The sequence below is a fragment of the Agelaius tricolor genome, unplaced genomic scaffold (assembly GCF_023055355.1).
Source record: "Agelaius tricolor isolate 1412-34295 unplaced genomic scaffold, bAgeTri1.0.p SCAF_11, whole genome shotgun sequence".
Taxonomy (NCBI): Eukaryota; Metazoa; Chordata; class Aves; order Passeriformes; family Icteridae; genus Agelaius; species Agelaius tricolor.
Window position 1 is genome coordinate 7,707,229 of NW_027269271.1, and position 13,654 is coordinate 7,720,882.

A 13,654-nucleotide genomic window follows, 5' to 3' on the forward strand; every position below is an offset into this window, starting at 1 on the left:
GCCTGGTTATTGGCACTCACCCAGGGATGGCCCCAGCAATGCCCATTGTGCAGGTGACCTTTCAGCTCAGAATCACAGAATAGGGCAGGTTGGAAGGGATCACAGTGGGTCACTGGGTCCCCCCTCTCTGCTCAAGCAGGGTCATTCCAGAGCACATGGCACAGGATTGTGTCCTGACAGGTCTGGAATACCTCCAAGTGAGAGACTCCACAGCCTCTCTGGTCTCTGTTCCAGTGCTCAGTCACTGCACAGGAAAGAAGTTCTTGGTCATGGTGGAACTTCTTGGGCATCCATTTCTGCCCATGGTCCCTTGTCCCATTGCTGGGCCCCAGGGAGCAGAGCCTGGTCCTCGCTCTGAGCCCTCCCTGCAGGCAGGGACAGACAGGGCTCCTCTCAGCCATCTCCTCTCTAAGCTGAACACTCCCACCTCGTGAGAGCGACGCTCGAATCTCTCCATCATCTCCACAGCCTCTGCTAGACCTGCTTCAGGAGCTCCAGATCCTAAGGAGCCCAGACCTGGACACAGCATTCCCGATGTGCCTCCCTAGGCCTGAGGACAGGGGCAGGATCAGCCCTGGAAGAGCTGACTATGCTGGTCCTAACACACCCGGGGACACCACCGCGCTCAGGGCATGCTCGTGGACACCTCCTTGTCCACCAGGACTCCCAGCTTTTCTTCGCAGAGCTGCCCTCCAGCAGCTCAGCCCAGCCTGCGCTGGAGCCCAGGCTAACTCCTCGCCCCCTGCCCGCTGCCGTCCTTACCGAGGTGCAGGGTGAGGTTGACGGCGGTGGGGTGCTGCACGCCGGCCAGCATGGTGCGGCTCTGCCACCAGGTCGCGTCGGCCGGGCTGTTGTAGTCGGTGAGGAAGGCGGCGCCATGGCTCAGGTGCGGCTGGGCGGCGTCGCAGAGGTGGCAGGACTGGGTGACGCCGGTGACCCCGGTCTGCACGCAGTACTCCTCGGCCGGCGTCCCGCACGTGTGCGTGGCCAGCACCGTAGCGTTGAACGCCGCGTTCACGAACTCGGGCATGCAGCGCTGCGCCCGCCCGCTCCGCTCCTCCGCGCACTCGTCCATGGCAGCGCCGCACCGCGCGGGCGCCCACAGCCACAGCACCCAGAGCCACAGCGCCCAGCGCTCGCCGCCGCCTCCCATGGCGGGGCTGCGGGGGGCACGGAGGAGGGTCGCTCGCTCGCCGGGTGCCACCGCTCCGCGCCGGCCGCGGGCTGAGACGGGCGAGGCCCGGCGGGGCGAGGCGAGGCGAGGCGAGGCGGGGCGGGCGCGGAGCAGGCCGGGAGCGGAGTCCCGCAGCGTAGCCGGGCTGGAGCTGCCCCCGCCTCGCGGAATGCGCCGGCTTAAAGCGGCGATGGCGGCTGTGGGCCCGCTCCCACAGCATGGGCAGCTCTTGCCCTCGCCCTCACCGCGGATCCGAGAGTGACCGCGGCAGAGCGCCGGGCCTGTCAGCGCCCCCGCACCGGCACACCCCGCAAAACTGCGCCTTTTACATAATCACTGAATCACTCAGGTTGGAAAAGACCTCCAGGATCATCGAGTGCAACCTTTCCCCGATCCCTGCCTTGTCAACCAGACCAGAGCCCTGAATGCCGCGTCCAGTCGTTCCTTGGACACCTCCAGGGACGGAGACTCAGCAGCCCCTTCCACTGTCTAACACCCTTTCTATGAAGAAATTCTTCCCAATGTTCAACCCGAACCTCCCCTGCTCGGCGTAGGACTATGTCCCCTTGTCCTGTCACTTGTTTACTGGGACAAAACGCCAATCCCCCCGGCTGTCCCCTCCTGTCAGGAGTTGTGCAGAGCCAGAAGGTCCCCCCTGAGCCTCCTTTGCTCCAGGCTGAGCCCCTTTCCCAGCTCCCTCAGCTGCCCCTGGTGCTCCAGCCCCTTCCCCAGCTCTGTTCCCTTCTCTGGACACGCTGCAGCCCCTCAATGTCCTTCCTAAATTGAGGGGGCCAAAACTGGACACAGCTCTCAAGGTACCTCAGCAGTGCCGGGTGTAGGGGAGGAATCACTTCCCTGCTTCTGCTGGTCTCACTATTTCTGATTCCAGGTGCCACTGGCCCTCTTGCCCATCTACGCACACACTGTCATGTTCAGCCAGATGTCAAACACCACCACCAGGTCCTTTTTTTCATTTAAATGCTTTTCATAGGGGAAAAAAAAAGTTTCTTGAGAAATGGGAGAAAACTGGTTGTTGGTTGCCAGCTAAGCGATGCCAAACCTGGATGGTTTATGCCATCCAAGGACATGATCCTAAGCAGATCTGAGGGGACCCACCTCAGCTACTGTAATTTTTAATTAACTTTTGGTTATTTCCCTACCATAACCCAGATCTCTCTGTTGCTTAGAGGCATCAGCTCTGCCAGACCCGGCCATAGACTGCATTACGGTTTTTAGCTATCCTAAGATCTCCCCACAACTTTTCAGGCTGAGGAATTGTGTAAAGATTGTGTAAAATCCAGAAATCCTGTAAAGCCAAAATGTCTCTGCCCACGGCAGGAAGTTAGACTTGATGACCCTTAAAAGGTCTCTTCCAACCCAAGGCATTCTGTGAATCTATAAAACTGCTTTTACAGAAGAAAGTGCCTCCAGAAGCCTTCTCAGTAAACAGGAAACTACTCCTTGAGAAAAAATTGATAGGGGAGTCAAGGAAAGGCCTTGTAAACTTGGTTATATCCCGAGAAAGCCTGAATGCAGCCTGTGGCTGAAAGAACTGAAAAAATACAGTCTGTTCTGGGAAAAAATGCACATTGTTGTTGTAAAATAAACAGATGTATCCTACAGAAGTCCTTGCATTAAGAGCCTGAGCCGGACTGTTCACAAGGTCTGCACAGCACATACTGGTCAGCATGCCTGGAAATTATCCTGCTGCTGGGAGTTGTTTTTACATGTGTGGCTGTTATTACACATCAGTGGGGTGATTCCTCTTCTGCCTCCCCACAGAGCCACAGTGAGAATGTCTGTGCTGGGGGCTCCCCCAGCACCCCCAGCAGCAGCAGAAGGGACATAGAGCGGCACAGAGTCACCGCGGCCTCGCTATTGTTCAGGCTGGGATGACACATCCCCAGTGGAAAGTTGGATTTCCGCTGCTTCCCCCACTTTTCCTCCTTTTCTGAAAACAAGCCCTCTGTTGTGAAAGCAGTGCTGAGCTGATGCCATCAGGGCAGAAGCTCTGAAAACAAGGTGCTGATGGAGCTGCTCAGGTTCAGCAGCAGCCTGGCTGGTGCCTGCAGCTGAGAGTGCCCACAGCAGGACAGGCAAAAAGGAAGGCACATGGAAACTCGATGTGAAGAAGGGAAGGATTAGGATAGAGGTGAGAAGGGGGCAGGGACCCCAAGCAGGATCAAAGGGTGTTGCCACAAATCCCTATCAGCGATGCCATGAGATCATCTGTCCATATGCAGAATGTTCCCATGGATAATGGAAAAAATTCAACTTCACACAACATTCTTGGGTTTAGAGATAGTCAGTCTTAGTACCTAAACCAAATAACTTACTTGGGTTTTTTAACTATTCAGTTTCCAACATTTTAAAGCACCTATGTAGGACCATGCTCCACAGTTTATTTAAAGTCCTCCCTGACATTTTAATGGTACTCATTGTAATAAATCCTGACAGAGATATTTACTGATATTTACTATTTGCCATCAAAATCCAGTTTGTACTCTTAATGTAATTTCACTTTAAAACACCCTGACAGATCAAGTGATGCAGTTTTATTTCATTCAGTAAACCTACAGTCATTAAACTGAAACCAGAACTAAATCTCCTATCCCCGTGAAAACATGATTTGTGCTTTCCTTTTCCTTTTTTGCCTACTGAAATAATCTATCAAAGCATTGTGACATATTCCCTTAAACCCATTTTTTCCCAACAGAGAAAAAAAGCATCCTTGTGTAAAATAACTGTGCCTTAAAAGCACAGAACCTAGAGAACTTCTGTGACTTTACAATGCTTACAGGGTGAATAATATTAAAAATACATTGGTAAATAAATTGTTACAGCTGGCAACACCCCTGATGCAGAGTGAGTCATCCTGTGTGGCAGAAATGGCCTGGAAGGAAGTGACATCCTATTTGATAGGATGGACATCTACAGTTAACCAGCTGTAAAATGAGAGTATCTGTGGATAAGGTTCATGGCTGTACTGGGCTCAGACACACATATTGACTGTAAGTTAATTGCTACTGTAAGTTAGCTGTCTAAATGGATATGTTCTTATTTCAGTTCTTTTTTGACATATACATAGCGGGTTAAATGATTGAGAAAAAGTGGGGAGAGACTAAGAACAAAGAGGAGAATTGCAAAAAAGGAAAAGCAACATAAAAACCTGATAGGAAACGGCTTTTATAAAGGCAACTCCTACAGGAAATTCTGTCAGATGGCCAGAACTTTCAAGGCTGGCAGTCTCTCTCTTAGAATAGACCCCTTTCAGGAAAAAAAAAAAAAAAAAGGAGAAAAAGAAAATCAGTGTTTTCTTTCCTTTTGATTAAAAAAAAAATGCAACAGTGTTATGTGTGCCCACAAGCAAGTTGAAATAAATTAATTAGGAGCACTGTTGGCCTCTGTTCTTTGACAGGAGCTCAAAACAAATGTTAGCACACCTATGCACCAAGGTATTTGACCCATTTGGGGCTTAGGAGGTCCAGAATGTTTTTCACAAGAGTCACAGGGCAGCACTCAATTTTCACTCTTCCCATACTGATTTAGCATCAGCATTTATTGAAGGACAACATGAGTGTGTATAGGAAAGGAAAAGGCTAAGGAAAGAAGGAAAAACTCAGGAATTTCAGACTGTGATAGCAGCCCTTGGTTGCTCCATGCCTGTCAATTATTAAAACAGATAAAAGTAATGCCCACAGAGAAAAAAACCCTGCTTTTGCTAATAAAAGCAAGTAGATAGTTTTAGGATCCCCAAATTAAAACTGTTGTCCACCCCAACATTTCATTACCAGCAGATGTCAGTTTACACTAAAAACTGAAGGACAGAAAAGCCCCATGCTCACCATCAGCCTCAAAGAGTCATCAGCCAGTGGAGGAGCCACCCAAGCAAGTTTAGGAAATGTCACTTATCCTAATTTGGGCAAGAGAAGAAGTTTCCAGCAGCTTCCTGCCTTGCTCTCTGTCATGCAGGGGGCTTCCCGCTGGCCCCAGCACTTTTCTCAGCAGATCCAATAAAAACAACAGTAATCACAGCAGACATCCACCCCCTGGCCACCTAACTGCCAAAAATACTTAAAAGATAGCAAGTGAGTCAGCAGATTCACCAAAGAGTTGGTGAGGATGACTCAAAACTCAGAAAGGCTGGGTGACAATTCAGTTGCTCTTACAGGTGGATGCAAAAAGAAATCCCTCTGCAGTCTCCAGTAGTGCACTGGGGACTAACACAGCACAGGGTTGATGTCACAATGTATGAGATAGGCAATTTTATATTAAAGTAGGGCTTAAAGCCATCCTGCTCAGGAGAAATTCTTCCACAATCAAGGACAGGTGTGAAAGGAATGTGAAATTTTTTGGTAAATGGCGTGAGGTAGTCACAATCAGTACAAATACAGAGTAAGTCAGATAACCATACTAGTTACTAAATATCCATATCTCATCATGATTTTATAGAAGCAGAAAGTTAATCTTATTAATAGAACTGAAAACCAGAGCTATTAGCCATGAAAGCAGAAGGTGTTTCATAAAATGGTTTATTTAGGTTTGACTTTCTTCATCACTCTTTTGCAGAATGTCCTAAATAATCTTGTACAGCAATTGTGGGTAGTTGCTGTGAAGGTGAATAAAAATATATCTCTCAATCTGTTCATGTGAGGTAAGCTGCTTCTTTACAAGTTTCTGCACACCCTGGAGAAATGAAAGATGTAAATGGATAATTTTATCTCTTTTCTCAAGTGGGTCTGGAATGTAGCCTCATTTTTTCTTCTTAATACTGATAATGTTGGAGAAAAATGTGCTAAAACAAAAATAAAACATGAAAGCCTGTGCAGCTTTCCATCTTCCTATTGTGGATCCAAACACAGCCTATCCTTTTAACTATTTTCATGTATATATATTGGGTTTGTAATCTTTGACTCCTAGCAGATAAGATTTGTATATTTTATCTTTACTCCCTGCTTTTATTCTGCCGTGTACCCCTGTGTGGAATTTAACAAACACATCCTGCAGTCTATGTTAGACCGTGGCAGCAACATCAGGAGCCAACCCAAACTATACTGCCATCCCTTCTTGAGCTCTCCCCTTGCCTGTCCCACACCTTTCCCATGGAGAAAGGGACATGCATGGAGAGGTGTGTTCAGCCTTGAAACACCCAATGGATCTCTTGGAGAAGAGCTGTTCCTCAGCATTTTTTCCCTTCCCTTCTCACTCCATTCTCAGACAGTACACCAGCACTGCATGGACGAAAGTGCACCAGGGGAATTGATTTATTTCTGTATGGTATTAAATTTACAGTATAGAAACAATAAATTCTCTGAGAATTTAGCCACCATCATCCTTACACTGCAGGGTCTGCTGATGGATTCTCTGCCATCAAAAAATTCCAGCAATATTTAGGTTTCCAACATGCTAATGAAGTTTGCTTTGTAAAGAGCAGGACTCATTTACCCTAATCCATTTGGATAATGCCTGAGTCCTGTTCTTCACCAACTTGCATGGCTACACAAATCCTTCGAATGCATGAGCTGGGCCTGTTTACACTACACCAAAACATTCTCAGTGAAGCTATCTCCCAAGCCTGATAAAATGCATCCCAGAAAGTAGTGTGTGTGTATTGGAGGTAGTCATGGGAATCTCACCATGCAGGGTGCATGACCACAATGAAGTTGTTTAACACCTTCCTGGCTTTCCAGCAGAATTCCCAAGCTTGACTTGGAATCCCAACTCCCAGTCAGTTCTTTATGGTCAGAGCCTGTCTTTTCATGGCATCATCTGCCAATCAGTCTTGCCATGACTATAATTTCATTACCAGTGAATTGTGATGTTCTATCATTTGTAAAACCCTTCGTTTCTTCATATATGATGGCCCTTGAGAGCAACCTTGGTTCAGGTGTCTCCCTCATTACAAGAGCCTGCCTTTGCAGTCTGATGTTAAGTGTAGTTTTCATGAACTTTCCTTTGCTTTTCAAAAACAAAAGTTTTTGAAAAAAAGCAGTCTCTGATATACTCCATCTTCTTTTAGATCTTTATTTTTCCTGTAAAAACCCTGTAATGCCTTGTATACTTTATGCTCTTAGCCTAAGGTCTCTCTTAGCCTTTGGACTCTCATGATTAATGACTCTTAGCCAAGGTCAGCTCATTCATCTGACAGAGGAGCCATTCAAGGAGACATTCAAGGTCAGTCTGGACAGGGCTCTGAAACACTGGCTCTAGTGGACAATGTCCCTGCTCACTGCAGGGGGGTTGGACTAGATGACCTTAAAGTTCTTTCCCAACTGAAACCACCCTGTGTTTCTCTGACAGTCCATTGAGAAACCCAGTCTTTTCAATGACAGACTTTGAATCAGCAGAGCTCCTGTTTCTCCTGCTAAATAGTTTGTCTTGACAAGCAGGCTGCAGTCTGATTTCTGTTCTGCCAGAAGAGTTAAACCTGGATGCCCACCTAGATGCTGGGAACACTAGATGTAGCTTTGGGATCTGGAGATCACTGATCTGTGCCAGCTGCTTGTCCCTCCCACAGATCTCATCAATTTGTCTCTGCTTCCACACAGACTTATGGCAGAGCTGCTTCCCTGAGACATGACAGGAAGAATACAGTGAAGGGTGAGCAGCTTCAAGGAATCTGACCTAGAGGGCTGCTTTTGGGACTCATAGCCATGTCCTTGGCTGTCTGTCAGCATGTCCCAGTTCCAGGCTTGGTACCCCCAGCTCACTATGCCTCCTCTGCATCGCTCTGTTGATGGTCAGACAATTACCAGTTGAGAGGACAGCAGAGACATTCTCTGAACTCAAAGCCCCCCTGCCACCAAAGACTAAATAGACAAAAGAAGCCATTGAGGGAAAATCTGTTCTCTGTAGCCAAAAACCAAAATGAAAAAAAAAATTACTTGGAATGAACAGAATCTTCTGAAAATATAGCTATTATCTCTACAGAGTCTTTGCAAAGCAACAGAGCATATATAAACTGCAATTTTTAGAGGTTTCTAACCCAGCCATCCTTAGGTAGATGCTTGCAAGAACACTGAAAGCTTATTCTTAACATCAATACCATCCCCATGTCAAACTGCCATTCAGATCAAACAGAGTCACCATGAAATATCTACAGTGGCTTTGATATAAATTCCATGTGCAAAATAAAAGAAAGCACTTAATTTACAATTTATCCTGATCCATAAGGCAGTGTGTTGGAACCTCATTCATTGGGAGGCACTGAATCCCTGTTTCCTTCTGTACCCATAATTTCTTTAATAATAGGAGGATTTTTCCTGCTGGTTTGAGGTATGCAAAATGCTGTGTAAACACTCACACGACTACTTACAGATCATCAAAGCAAAGAGGAAAATCAAGATTGTTGGAAAGGAAATGATATTTTTAAACTCATCACTGCATACCATAAACAATGGGAAAATGTATAAAATACTTTATAAATAGACTGTTTCCTGCTAAAGTATCTTTTTTTTTTAAGTTCCACTAGCAAACTACCTAAGGAGGAGATTTAAAAATTATTATTATTACTCAGTAGGCAAGAAAAACCACAGGTTTTATAGCTGTAGGCTGCATTTTGCTTTCTGGGAACCTCAGCATACTACCCACATTTTCATCCCTGACACTCAGTTCATGGAAATATCAGGGGAACAAAGTCAAGTGTTCAGCAAAATTGAGTGGTTTTAAAGGGATGGGAAATTCTATACCCTGTATCCTGTTCTTTACTTCTCAGATCTTTAAAGAATAGGAAATCTGTATCTTCTGGAACTGTTATTAATTTCTTCCATTTTGGAGCTCTGGAAAAATTTTACATCATGTGTTTAATTATATTAAAAGCAGTATATTTATTGTATTAAAAGCATTTCTCGGAGTAGATCAACTGCAACATTCATCTTTGATACAGTAAATTACCTCCAGTTATAAGTCCATTATTTTAAAATCACATGAAGAAGCAAAATCAAGATTTAGCATGTTGACTTATTAAACAATGAATTGTAATTGTTTGTGATAGAGTTAACTTACTCTAAATAAACACCAAGGGAAGTTGCAGAGGAGAACCTACATCTTTTTAGAATGACACTGTCAATCTCTTCTGCTCCTGTTTTCTCACAAAGATTCAGATTCCTGTCAGTGAAAGGTATTTCAAGTAGCATTGACTCATCATTGGAGATTTAGATACTATTTTAAATCACAGAATGCTCTTTAAAATAGCATCTCACTGTGACTGCCCAGTGTTTTTTTAACCTAGAATGTAGTTTTTGTTGGACTACTTTTTGACTTGAATCATTCTCAAAACACATTTCACACCTCCCCATCAGCCAGTGGTTTGTGGCAACCAAATTTTTGCCACCTGAACTGTTTGACTTCAAAGGTTAAGAAAATAAAAAGGCTCCAGAACATAAACATCTTTATGCAGTAATAGAACAATACCATTGCCACCAATGCTTTGGTGCAACTCCCAAAGCTCCAAAATCATATTGGAAACTTTATATGTGTTTGTCCTGCATTTTCCTATAGTTAAAATTAAGGAATTCCCCAGGGTGTGCCCATGAGCAGGGAAGGCTGCCATATTGAATGTTATTGATTGAGCTGACACCACCACATAACAATAGTTATTAATTTTATACCCTTGTCTGAGGGCTTTACAAATCCACAGAAATACTCAGCTTCTCCCTCATTTTGCTGAACTACCCATGTTTGTTCTTACAATGAAGTTGATCTCACAACAGGTAAATTTGATTTAATGAATTTTGCCAGCACCACCCTCAGGGTTGCTCCCTTCCAATTAATTTACACAAATCAAAATGTAGTTCCCCACACAGTACTTGAAAGCATCATAAGCTTCCAGGTAATTACCAAGAGTTCTTTTCAGCTCACCCAAATTTAGGAAGTGTCCAAGGCCATGCTGGATGGGCTTGGAGCAAGCTGGTCTACTAGAAGGTGTCCCTGCCCATGGCAGGGGGTGGAACAAGGTGAGCTTGAAGGGCCTTTCCAACTCACACCATTCTGGGATTCTATTAAAATATTTACACTTTTCTTTATTTTTTTTGCCCCACCTCATGTCTTCCAGTCATTCTTTGCTCTTCCTGGATGTGACACCTCAAGTCCAAGGGAGCTAAGCAGCAGGAGACTTTGCTGGTTTGTTAATCTGTAAAATTCAGGCTGGAAAACTGTTACTCACTTTCACTTCATCCCCAGCTCGCCTGTGGACAAATACAGGTACCCCTATTTTTAACAAATTTACTTTCTCAGGACAAGAGGCAACAACAACCATTTCCTCACTGGAAGCCAGCAGGCCAGGTCCCAGTTTACCAACATCTGCTTTCCCAACAGAGAAAACAGAATTAACAATGCAGCACAAACAGATGACACTTGACTTTGCTAGTCCCTTGAAGTATACAGCAGACATTTGGCATTTTTCTTATATTAACCCAAGTACTCTCACTCACATTCCCTTCCAGGTCACAGTTGGGATAGCAGATGTTCTCCCAGTGTGTTACTCCCTTTGCATCCTGTGGTGGGGATTGCCAATTTAGATACTTTGTTACCACTTTGAACTCTTTCCAAATTTTTAACAGTGTAAAAATGCTGGATGTGAGATTTGGGTACAATTTAGAAGTAATCTTTTCATGAGGATACACAGAAATAATAGAAATGTTTTTATACAAATGTCTTTGCAGCCACTATGCATTCAGGTCTTTTTCTTCCCTTATTTATTTACAATTATTTTTAAGCCCTTTTCAGAGAATGCTTTCTGAAGATGTGGTTTTACTAAACTTGCTTTCCTGACAAAGCTCATTGACATTTACAAACCAGACCTGAGTCTGTAATTAAGCTCACAGTAACTTCTCCTCCATGGCTCTCTTCTGGAGAGTCTCTAGTCAGTTTAAAGGTCACCTTACAGAGGCTGAAACTGGAGATCTTCAGTCCAAAAGTGAAGGCTCCATGGAAGCTGGAAGCAAATTAAGTTACATAATGTGGGAAAAAGCCAAGTTACTTGCATTGTTTAGACAGCTTAGGATAGATGAAGTTGTGGGCAATGAGGAAAGGACCCATCCCTTAAAAAGTAAATGCAGAAACCAGCATTTGGGACAGCTTCAATGCTCTTTGTTGTCCACTTCTAGATGTTGGTTACTATGGCTACCTGATGAAGCCTTTCTTTTTCATGCATATTTTTTAATATTTTTGAGTCTGGGCAAGTATTCTATTTGGAAAGAATTGCAGAAGGATAAGATGCTGTTCCCACAAATGCTGATTTTTGGTTTACATTACAGACCATTCATGTAAGTAGCTTTGTGAACTGAATCACAAGATCATACAGCTATGTCCATCTCTTTGGTTCTTCATATGCCTGGAAATGTTAATGTCACATTGCTCAGAAACTTTTCTGGCTCAGTTGAGCTCACACAGAAATATCCATCATCATAATCTTGGCTGTACAGAAATCTCTGACCTTAATATCCTCATCCCAGCTGTGTGTCTTCTTCCCACCTTGCTCTTGTTATTCCACAGGCACTGTTCCATGTTGCTTTACTATTCTCCCTGCATGGCGTTTTTAAGGCTATGGCAATTTATCTCGAGAGCTGACAGGACGTTTTAAAACATCCTTTTGGTCAAAAATATCAAGTAGGCAACATTGGCATGGATCCTGATGGCTCTCATGATTGAGAGCCATTCAGGGAGATAAAGGTTGTTGTAACATTGGCTTTGTCCCAGTGATAAATTTAAAGTGACAGTTTAAAGTGACTTCACAGTCACTTAAAGTGACACAATCAGTCTGAATCCCAGACATGTTTTTCTGGGAAACTAAAAAAAAAACAACAACTAAATTGTTTTAAAACTTTGTTGAGTGCATGCAACTGTGAACACAAACACAAAACTTCTGAGTTTTGAAAAAAATTATTCTTGGATTTTGTCCTGAAAGAGGGGAGAAGAAGAAATCTTAATCTGAAGGTCTTGAGAGTCTGCAAACCTGAAAATGCTTTTACATTCAGCTGTTGATTTGTTCTGCTCATTGGTGCTGCACCCTTTGAATAAAGATTATCAGACAGCAGCCTGCAACTTGTAAGCTGTTTCTGCTCAGGGTTTGGCTTTGTTTTTCTCTCTTTGTTATGTGTTACAGCCAGCTTAAAAAATTGCACAACCTCATAGCAGAGCAGGAGAGGGTCCCACAGAACCCTCTACTCACCTGTTTAATGGAGAGGTGTTGGTGTTTTGGGGACAAACTGATACAGAGACTTGCTCTGATTCTCCCATTGTCTGGTGATGTATATGATCCTTAGCAGTCATTAGCATGTGCAGAGAAATATCTTTCTGCATGATTTATCCTAATTTATATCAAACCAAGATCAATGTGTGTTGCACATTCAACTTTTACCTGCTATCCATGTCCTGGTGTAGATGCTTTGTGAACCCTTACCATGGGCATTCCTATTGAAAACAAGGAAAAGTCTTTGGAAGCAAAGTTGTCTTTGTTCATATAACAAAGGTATCTTCAATAATTGATGCATTAGAGATGTTCCTGAGGCTGACAGTCTCTCCAGTGCCTCTCCTGGCATGGGAAAGTTTCAAGTTCCTTAGCAAGCCCTTGAAAAGGCACTGTTGGTCTCTTCTGTGGGCAGGATTGGTGCAAGATGAAGATGCTGACCCACTGATGTCTATATTTGGTCTGTTGTTTTTGGTCAGCATGGCTTAGCCCCTCTTGACTTCATTGCTCTTGCTCATCTTTAGCAGCACAGCAGGGCCACTGTGCTGCTGCTGGGCTCATACAGGAGCATCCCTCCCCCATGACTGCACAGAACTGGTCTCACAGACACAGGATTGGTATTTTTTACCCCCTCTTCTTTCTCTCTCCTCTTGTGGCAGACTGCTGCCACGCCCAAAGGATGAGCAAAGCCAAATTCCATTCCTGAAGCATTGCTGAGCTTCCTGTGAGCAGCCTGCCAGCTCCACTAGCCAAAGCAAATGTCTGCACTAGCCATAAGGGAGGGGATGAACCATTTTATGGCAGCTGTAAAAGGTCACAGAGTAAACACCTGCACTGCTGCTCATCTGCTCTCCCAGCCATCCAAGCAGCTTGGATGTGTAAGTTGTTTGCATGAGAGTCAGTGATTCAAAGCTCTCTCCTGGCTCTGTGAGGTTCACATTACAAACTAGAGAATCAGCAAAATTTAGTTCATTAATTTGGGGTTGTTCTGTCCAGTGGAAGACTGGTTATTCTGTTTGAGATGGGTCTCAAGACCTGAAACACTTGAAAACTTTTGTCTGAAAATACACATTCTGCCTTTCCTGCATAAATCCATGCAAGCCCTGGGGCTTTTGGGTTTCTTTGTTTATAAGCACGGGAGCATTCCAGGAGATTATGAATATCTAGAAATCTAAAGTTGTCTCACATTCAGGGATGTACTAGAAAACTTCTCATTTGGCTTCTCCTAAGAGCAAAACAAGGCAGTTCCCATTGCTGTGCCTCATTTTTGTATTATGAGTTTAGTAGGCCTT

General features: G+C 44.4%; 1 protein-coding gene across 1 annotated transcript in view; it reads right to left on the bottom strand.

The window, feature by feature from the left end:
• LAMC1 (laminin subunit gamma 1) overlaps window positions 1–1,279 on the bottom strand; it is a 66,189-nt gene extending 64,910 nt beyond the window's left edge. Inside the window, exon 1 of the mRNA XM_071435969.1 lies at window positions 763–1,279. Coding sequence (XP_071292070.1) covers window positions 763–1,153 — 391 coding nt within the window. The 5' untranslated portion in view covers window positions 1,154–1,279. The remainder of the gene's footprint in view (window positions 1–762) is intronic.
• Window positions 1,280–13,654: the final 12,375 nt, after the last annotated feature.